The 10,000-nt window shown below is 36.9% G+C and overlaps 1 protein-coding gene across 1 annotated transcript in view; it reads right to left on the bottom strand.

Annotated features, from left to right (window-relative positions):
• Positions 1–208: 208 nt before the first annotated feature.
• tkta (transketolase a) overlaps positions 209–10,000 on the bottom strand; it is a 45,990-nt gene continuing 36,198 nt past the window's right edge. The window contains exons 13-14 of the mRNA XM_087274235.1: positions 9,081–9,203; positions 209–4,148 (exon numbers count right to left, since the gene is read on the bottom strand). Coding sequence (XP_087130361.1) covers positions 3,961–4,148; positions 9,081–9,203 — 311 coding nt within the window. The 3' untranslated portion in view covers positions 209–3,960. The remainder of the gene's footprint in view (positions 4,149–9,080; positions 9,204–10,000) is intronic.

The following is a 10,000-nucleotide window of genomic DNA, read 5'->3' as shown; positions in this document are numbered from 1 at the left end:
ACCACAAAATGACAAAATAAAAACAAAATGACAAAACCTAAAATGAATTCATTATATCTATAAAAATATCAATATGTCAATGATATTAAAATAATTCCACAGTGCAATGAAAATGCATGGCGGAGATGCTTAAAACTAAGACAAAAGGTGTGTGAAAACTAACTACAGTATCTCTAATAGCGCGAATAAACCAGGCAGCACACACATCAACTCTCAAACTCAAATGTAGAGGGCTTTAATCAATGACTTGTTGAGATACATAGAAAAATAACAGAGGAGGTGTTTGTTGTTGTTCATAGTTCAGATATAACAGCACGTTCCACCTTCAACCATCTCATCACAAAATGCTACTCCATCTACAAACTACAAACACTTTCATTGAAGACAAACCATTAACTGCTCGACTGACTGCACACTTTTGAATTGACTCACCCTACAGACATTCTCATTTGATGCTCGTTTTTTTTGTCTTATTTCTCAACACTACACTCTACTAATGCAACATCAACATCACGTTTCCTGTGAAGTCCAGCCCCGCCCGGCCGTCATAGCTACACCATTACAATATAAAAGTAGTAAAAACAGTTTTGTTGTTGGGTCTTATCAAATGACAGTTAAAAACACAAGTGTCGGGTTATACAGCATACTGATGTCTTCTGAGGTGAAAAATATGCTTGAGCGTAGCTACATATTTGACAGGTTCAAAGTCACGATGAGGCTCTGTTTACGTCTGATATTAAGATGCATTTTGTGGTTATAAAAGCAAAACTGAAACTCTTCATATTGTTTTCCATTGTCTTATTTAGGGATTATATTTAAATTGAGCAAGCTTATAGCCAATGTTTTTATTTAAACTCTTTATTTAAAAAAAATTCTGGAAAGTGGTTGAATGTAGACAAGAGAGATGAATTAAGACATTTATCTCATCTCTCTCAGATACCTGTGATCTGATTGATCGAACAGCATTTAAATACTAAGATTAAACAGGGCCAAAATGTGTATTAAATGTTTAATCTGTGAACATTTTTTTTAATTGCAAAAAACACTTTTTTTCTTCTTCTTCTAGTCCAAATACTTAAACTTTCTTACATCAAGAAGCCCTTTTTAAACAAGCAAAATGCATAGTCTTGTTTTAAGAAATAATATGCCAACATTGAGTTTTTCCTTCAAACAAGCAAAATAATCTGCCAGTTGGTTAAGACAAATAATCTTATGTCAAAAGAAAAAACAAGGTTATTTCTCTTACCCCACTGGCAGATTATTTAGCTTATTTAAGGAAAAAGTCACTTAATTTTGGCATATTATTTCTTAAAACAAGACAATATTTTGTTGCGTGTATAAATGCTTCTGGATTAGGAATTTTTAAATATTTACACTAGAAACAAGACTAAAATATGCTGCATAATGCAAGTAGAAGTTATAGTAAATGTGATTTCATGTCGATTTTAAACTGTTAGTACAAAGACTCTTGTGTATGTGTGTGTATTTGCATTAACACTAGCATTAACAAGTCTGAGGTTTGGTAAGTTTTTTTGTGTTTTTGAACAAAAAAATGCATCTCTTTGATCAAAAAATAAAATGTTGTGGTAAAAATGTTGAAAAATAATCACAATATTTCTATTTGAATATATTTTAACATGTATTTTCGTCCCTGTGACACAAAGCTGAATGTACTGCAGTATTCAGTCACGTGATTATTTTAGAAATCATTTTATTTTACTAATTTGCAGCTAAAACATTTTGTATTATCACTGCTAAATGCAGTTCAAAAGAGTTCAAAAGTATCTGAAATAGCAATCTTTTCTATATACTTTTTAACATACTTTTTGATAAATTGAATGCATCCATAATAATTCAAATGATTAAAGGAATAATTCACCTGCAAAATCAAAATGAACCATTTACTTAGGCTCAAGTACATCCAAACCTTTATGATAGAAACCTTTCTTTTTTCTGTTTCACTTTATATTAAGTGTACTTACACAGAAATTAATAACAACAATTTACTTATTGTGTGAATACATATTTTTGCATTGTACTTATGCTTGATTAAATACCTGCATGCAATTACATCTGTAATCAATTTCTGTAATTACATTTTTAATTACACTGTTGACCACCCCTTACACCTTAATCCACCCTTAAACTTATCCATACCACCACAACTGTCCATAACCTGACCTGTATCCCATCACAAGTGTTCTCAAATACATTATGAACACAGTAAGTACATTTGTTTTTTGTTTATTGTTGTGAAGTATTTATTTTTTGTAAGTAGTTAGAGTATTTACTTAGTTAAAAGTATTTTTTAATGCAAGTACATAGTAGGTAAGGACACTTAATATAAAGTGGGATCCTTTTTTCCAACCCAGGCTTATTCTGAAAACGTACACTGTAAAAATATATATATTCAGTTAGTCCTGACAGCATTTGTTTTTAGGTCATAGTAACTTATCAAACTAAGGTTATCATGTTCTAACTTAATTTGAAAAGTTATGCAACCTGTTTTAAGTCAGTTTAACATAGTATAAGCTCAATGGACTCGTAAGGTTAATTTGATTCAGCTTAAAAATATAAGACAACCAGGATTTTTTACAATGTATCCCTATATACATTACTGAAGAACGCCAAATATGTTCCAGGAGAAATGTTTTTGTTGCAGTTTTTGCTTTTGTGAATCTACCAGAAGCCGCTATATATGCTTTTTTAGATTTCTCTCACGAGTGCCATTCTTGCATAAATCCACCAGAGGCCACTGTCGACTGACTGACTGACCAACCGACTAGATAACCCCACCCACCCCCTTCCCTAAACTCAAGCGATAATGTTTTCAAAAGCACATATTGACCCACCCACCCACCTCCTTCCCTAAACCCAACCGATAGTGTTTTTAAAAGCACATAATGACCCACCCACCCGCCTCCTTCCCTAAACCCAACCGAAAGTGTTTTCAAAAGCACATATTGACCCACCCACCCACCTCCTTCCCTAAACCCAACCGATAGTGTTTTCAAAAGCACATAATGACCCACCCACCCACCTCCTTCCCTAAACCCAACCGATAGTGTTTTCAAAAGCGCATATTGACCCACCCACTTTAATAAACCCAACCGAAAAAGTTTTGAAAAGCAATCCAGAAAAAAGAAATGCCTTTGCCTGATTTTTTACCATTTTTCTCACCCTGCTATTTACTTGTTTATTTTCTGTTTTGGCTTTTGTTTTTATCTTACCCACTTTCTAGAACTGTTCTACGCCAGACTCAAATCCTGTCATCGCGTTCAGCTCTTCTCAAGTCTGCCGACATATGCTGCAAGCCACTGGACATACTGATAACAGTGGGAAAGTCGTCCATACAAGCGTAAGCGGTCAGCTGCTAGCACGAAAAGGAAAGGGGTCATATTGCCCAGTAGTATTAGTTTTAAAGACGAAATGCTGCCATACGTACTTCTGGCTACATAATTTGTGATCTCCAAAAATGTATATAGGGGTACGTTTTCAGAATGTTGCTTTTTTCTATTAAACACAAGCACAAAAGAGATATTCTGAAAAATGTTGTAACCTGTAGCCATTGACATCCATAGTAGGAAATAAAAAAGAAAGTCATTAGAAACCAGTTTCCAAAATTATTCAAAATATATGTGCAATAGAAGAAAACCCTAAAACAAGTAGAGGTTCAGTTTTAGGTGAACTATCCCTTTGATTTATTTTATATAACAGAAAAAAAATGAATGTTACCCAAAACGTTTAACCTGTAGCACACTTGTAATGAAAACCCAAAACAAAAAGTGAACATTACTTTAAAATGTACAGCACGTTTCTCACATTACTATTATACTCACGTTAGGGTGACTGACAGTGAATGAGGTGAAGGGAGGGGCCACAATCTGAAGAACGGGAGTCATGTGACACAGTGTTATCTGATTGGTTGAGGTTGAAGTGGGCGGGGCAGAGCGAGCAGGATCACTTGGCATTGGCCGAGGAGCTGAGCATCTTCCGCACCATCTGAGTGATGGAGTCGCGGTCAATGCCGTAGATTTTCAGCAGGTCGTTCATTTTGCCGCTTCGGGGAACTTGAGCGACTGCCAGACGCTGGAAAGTGAAGCCAGGCTCATTGACAATAGCGGAGCACACCGCTTCCCCTAGGCCACCTGTGGAATTACAGCGGAAATTACATTTATGGCAAGTCACTGAAATAAGTGTTGTGGAAAACATTTGTGGTGCTAAAAAATATCACAGTGACGAGTTGCATTTAGGATGTTTTTTCTTGTTAGTGTTAAAAAAAAAACACATCACCCCTAAAGCACACACACACACATACAGGTTTGTTTTTGTGAATTGTGGGGCCAATACAGTGACAAGTTTTATTTACCATGTTTCTTTTTGTTATTGTTGAAAAAAAAAACATCATTCCTAAAAAAACACACACAGGTTTGTTTTTGTGAATTATAGGGACATTACAGTAAACAGTCCTTTTTGTCATGTTTTTGCTTGTTATTGTTGAAAAAAAATATCACCCCTAAAGCACACACACACATACAATGTTTCTTGTGAATTGTGGGGACATTACACAATACATATTACAATGGTGGGTTTTATATTGTACAAACTGTATATTCTAGCCCCCCAAACCAACTCTCACAGGAAACTATGTACAGTTTTACTTTCTGTAAAACAATTATTCTGCTTTAAGCTTTTAGAGAAATGAGGACATCAGCAATGTCCTCATAATTCACCACTTTCTTGTAATACCTGTGTAATACTTATGTCGTTATACAGATATGTGTTGTGATATGTCACAATAGCATGTACACACACTGACACAAATATATCCTGCTCAGTATTTATGTGGAAACCAGCAGTTTTTTCAGGATCCTTTAACAAAGTAAAATAAGAAAGGAACAGATTTTGTTTTACTTATTTATTTTTTGTAACATTACATTTGTCTTCATTCTCACCTTTGATAAGTATTTTTAATGTATATTTTAAATATTTTACTGGGGTTATTTTAGAATTATCACAACCCAGGCACGTTACGGATACGTACCCAGGTCTACATTTCTGGGGACATCAAAATACAAAACCGCAGGTAAGTCTGCTCGCAGTTTTTGTTTTTGCAAATCCACCGGGGGCCACTTTATACACTTTTTGATGATCTCAAATTTCTCTTGCGGGTCCTCTTCTCGTGTTAATCCAGCAGAGGGCGCAATATACACTTCAGCCGACCAGGCCAGCTTCCTGTCGACTGACTGACTGACCTATCAACCCCCTTCCAGGGCTCGAAATTAACTTTTTTTACTTGGTAGCACCGGTGCTCCCAACTTCAAATATTTAGGAGCACCAAAAAAATTTTAGGAGCACCAGAAAAAATTTAGGAGCACCCACCAAAAATGAATGAGCACCGCTGAAAATAGTTTTTTAAGGGATTTATTGTATTTTAAAACAACATCAATAGGACTGACTAATAATTAGGCTATAGAATATTAGTGATGATGAAAATGACAATAATAGTAACAATGAATTACATTTTTCATTATGATGCTGCCTTGAATGTGCATGAATGTAGGTTATCTGCTATAAAAAGTCTGTTACTTTATGAAAAATAATTGTATAGTTTGCATCAAACAAAAATGAAGCATTGCAGTAAGAAATATTTATTTTGTACTGCTGTTTTTATATGCATGTCAATTTAATAAATAATATTTCTGCTACAAAACAAACAATAGATTATAATAAATCATTCAATTCAATGATGAAAGCTGCAAAGCAGTCATTGGTAAATAAATAAAAAAATAATATACACCTCAAAAAAGAATAGACGAAAGAAAAGTAAGTAAAGTCTCACTTCTATCACTCTTTAAAAGTTTTGGTTTCAGTTTGTGTCAATTTAAAGGTTCAGTCTGAGATGATCTTCATTTTTCTGTGTTAGTGGAAAAGCTGGCGAGTCAGCCGACCCAATTTATGAGCAGGCAGAGCAGGATTCTTGCGATCTTTGCTTTTACCTGGTTTCTTTAACCATTCCTTGCCAGACTCAAACCCTATCATCCCGGTCAACTCAGCACCACATCCTAAGCCCATCAGAATACACGGCAAGCTACTGGACAAACTGGTAACACTGGAAAAGCCGCCTGAAGATAAGCAGTCAGCGATAGCGCTAAAAGGAACAGAAGCCACTAACTGTGTCATACCGCCCCATAGCATTCGTTTTACAGATGAAATGCAGCCAGACGTACCTCTAGGTACATATTTTGCAGTCTCCAAAAATGTAGACAGGGGTACGTATCCACAATGAACCTGTGTTGCATTATTAATATACTTTTTATATAACTGTTTTTACATATACTTTTCAAAATAACTATTCATATTAACGAATTAATATTATTAATATTTTTTGTAAAGAATATTAATACTGTTACATTATTAAATTTCTAGTTTTATTAGTTTAAGCTTTTCATCTAAAGCCTCATTCAGACTATGAGCAAATCACAGTGGCAAATCGACAAGTGACCGTTCATTTCAATGGAGAGTGAGCGACTTCCAGCGACCTCTGCCTATGTGAGCGACAGCAACTGTTGGCGACCAGGTGGACGTGTCGAGCAATGGGACTAAGTGGAAAATCCTTCAACTTTATGCAAATGAAGAGCAACTTTCTTGTGCGACAGCCAACAGGAGCACCAGTAGAGCACACGTGATCCTCCTTCAGCTCACACAGAGGCCGGTTGTTTTCGCTGTGCTGTAGACCTACACAGACCTGCATTTGCAGCACATCGTCACCCAGAGCGACAGGCACCTACAAAGCCGCTGCTAGTGTGAATGAGGCATAATAACTGCTAAAGTGATCTACAGCACCTTTAAAGGCACAGATCATCAAAAATTATCTCGCCACTTTTATCATTTTCTTTTTTTTTTTAATCACAAAACACAATATTCTGAAGAATGCTGTGAAAAGCTGCCATTGACATCCATAGAAGTAACACAAATACAATGGAAGTCAATGGCTGCTATTTCTTCATTATGTTGTCTTTTGTGTTTAACAGAAAAAATAAACTCAAACAGGTTTGCAACTAGGGCTGGGTATCATTTGGGGTTTTTTTCGATACCATTGCTAAATCGATATTTTTAAAACGGTACTGGTGCCAAAACAGTGCCTGAACCGATACCTTTTAGCCACAAAATTAATCGAAAAATAGCATTATGCTATTAACATTACATTAGCTTACTACTAACCTGTGGAAAGGCTGTAATCAAAGTGATCTAATGATTTGCATTAATTTGAATAAGTCAATAATATGATTTAGGTGTTTACATGAGCTGCTTTTTGAATGTTACATTCATGACTCCCAATTACATGTTCTAGCACATAGATCACTAACATCATTGTCACCAGCCTAATGTTTACTCCGCAGTTTGTGTCTGTGGTCCTTTAAGATCAAACATCACTGTTTATGTAGTAGACTCGTGATCAGAGTATTGTCTTAATCATATTAAAATCAGACTATTGGTGTCCATGTAAACATACTCAGATAATGTACCAGATGATGTCACAAGCTGTCAAAGACAGTCCATTCCTCACCTTTAAGTTGATTCCATGAGCCCTCACATTTCATAAGTTTGACGTGTTTCTCCCCTTTTGTAAAACATGTGCTGCATGTTGGTGTGTCAGTGCTTGTAAAATATAGCCATACTTTAGAATGCTTAGTTTAAGCAAATTAGATGGACGCGATCATGCTTGTTGATGAAGTGAGTCGCTCGCCGCATGCGCCGTGCTGCGCCGTGCTGCGCGCTTTGCCTTTTATAAGCTACAATAACAAACGGCTGGCATCGCAGATATCCGTATCCCTCAAAGCTGTTTAGAATTAAACATTTAGAGATAGTGTGACACAACGCTTACTTGCGTGTGCCTTTAACGCACCCTTTTGTGCTTCTTAAGGGTGTCAGCGGATGCGCCGCTCAGAGCCGCGGCACGGCGTGCACATGACAGTTGATCACACACCAGACGCGCCATTCGCACTTATTTAAAATGAAACTATTCAGATGGCGCTCTGTGGCATGGCAGAAATATAAACAGTCATGAGTCGTGCCTGGGCGCCGTGGACAGCCACTGACTTGAATTCATGGCGTTCTGGTGCACGACCTGGTTTACAATCTTGTTGCAGCACCGAAATTAGGCACCGAAAATCATATGCTGATTTGATCTGGTGCATACCGGTTCCAAAGGTACCGGTACCATAATGGCACCGGGTTTCGGCAGCCAACCCTATTTGCAACAAGTGAAGCATAAAAAATGATGACATGGCGTGAATTATCTCTTTAAAGTGAGGCATAAGGCCTTTTCAAGTCATATCTGGTTAAAACAGGTCTCCCAATCTGTTTATTTAGAAAAACCAGCAAAAAAGTCCAGCTTAAGCTCTTTTTATCAGCAAGAAACCACATAAGAATTGGCCTCTCTTTGTAAATTATTGTCCACCTGTGCATAAAGGCCAATGTTTGACCTTCTGACCCAAGTTCTGCTTCTAAATCCCTGACATGTGGAGCATCATGCCTTAAAAAACCAATCCAAATCTCTCTTTATCCCTGCATGCCTCTGCGCTCAACATCCCTCGCATGTTCTCTCTGTCCATCTCTATCCTCTTTGTGTCCCGCGGGGCAGAGGGCATGTTTGCTTTCACAATGATTTTGGATGTTAAACTCTCTCACTCTCTCTCTCTGCTCCTCTGGCATGCAGGCAGTAATGCCAGGTCCAGGGCCGTCTGTGTTATCTAGGTCACAACAAACCCTGCGGCTGCACGTTTGCTTAAGGAGACCTGACAGCCCTCCGCTTCTCTCTGTCTTTTTTTCCTCCTGAATGAACAGAATGAGACACCGCCAAAAAAAAAAGTAAAAAAATCAAGCGATTATGACAACACAATGCCTCTCATGATCTCTCATCCAATGACAATTCGCCAACACATCATGTTTCTTGCAGCAAGCCAATCGCACGTAGCCACGGTCTCCCCTCCTCGATACGAGTTGTTCATGCTACTTGGAAAATGCAGCCATGCTGAAATGTGCACTTGAGACAAGGGATAAAGCTTGAGACCCACCTTCATAATAGTGATCCTCAACCGTGATGACACGACCCCTGGTGGCACGCACATGATCCACGATGGTTTTATTGTCCAGGGGTTTGATTGTGAAAGGATCGATCACTCTGATGTAAATCCTCTCTGGGGAATGACAGACAACAGGTGGAGAGTTTACATGAAGCTCACATAATAAACATCACAGCATCTAACTAATGGAAAGGTCATAAAGCGATGGCTTTCTTGTTCAGTTTTTTGTCTTGGTTCTAGGAAAATATAAAAAATTTCCTAAATCAAAAAGTGTTTTCTAGACAAGCAAAAATTTTTGTCTTGTTTTAAGGTATAATATGTCAAAATTAAGTAAGCTTTTGCTTAAAACAAGCAAAATAATTTATCAATGGGGTAAGAAATATGATCTTAATTCAAAGCATAAGACTATTTCACTTGGCAGATTATTAAGCTCAGTGGTTCTCAAACTTTTTTCACCAAGTACCACCTCAGAAAAAATTGGTCTCTCCAAGTGCAACTATAATGACCAGTAATGAAATAAAGCAGTTAAGTTGACCAAATTAAGCAGCTACAGCACTGCACAGTTCAAAAACAAGTCATATTCATATTTATACAATTTTTGATAAAATTTGAAATATATGTTGCATGTACATTTGACGTATTTGTAAAACTTTTTGAAATCTAAACATTAACTTGCATGTAGATTGCCAGGGAACCTGTTTTTCTCAGAGGATGTCAAGCTGACAGAACATTGCTGCACTCTGATATGAGTTTCATTTATGGAGAAAATTAAGAAGCACTGCAGTATTTGGGTGTTCTGTGTTTGAGATAATTAGTCGGACTAAGTTATATTCTATATAAAATATGAAGCTGATCAGTTGATTCTTGTCACGTCACTCACGGTGCTGCATTCTAAAAGTTAAGATGTTTTC

The sequence above is a fragment of the Danio rerio genome, chromosome 11, assembly GCF_052040795.2.
Source record: "Danio rerio strain M-AB ecotype USA chromosome 11, GRCz13ab, whole genome shotgun sequence".
Taxonomy (NCBI): Eukaryota; Metazoa; Chordata; class Actinopteri; order Cypriniformes; family Danionidae; genus Danio; species Danio rerio.
The sequence above is the reverse complement of the archived record's forward strand: the minus strand, read 5'-3'. Positions and strand labels throughout refer to the sequence as shown.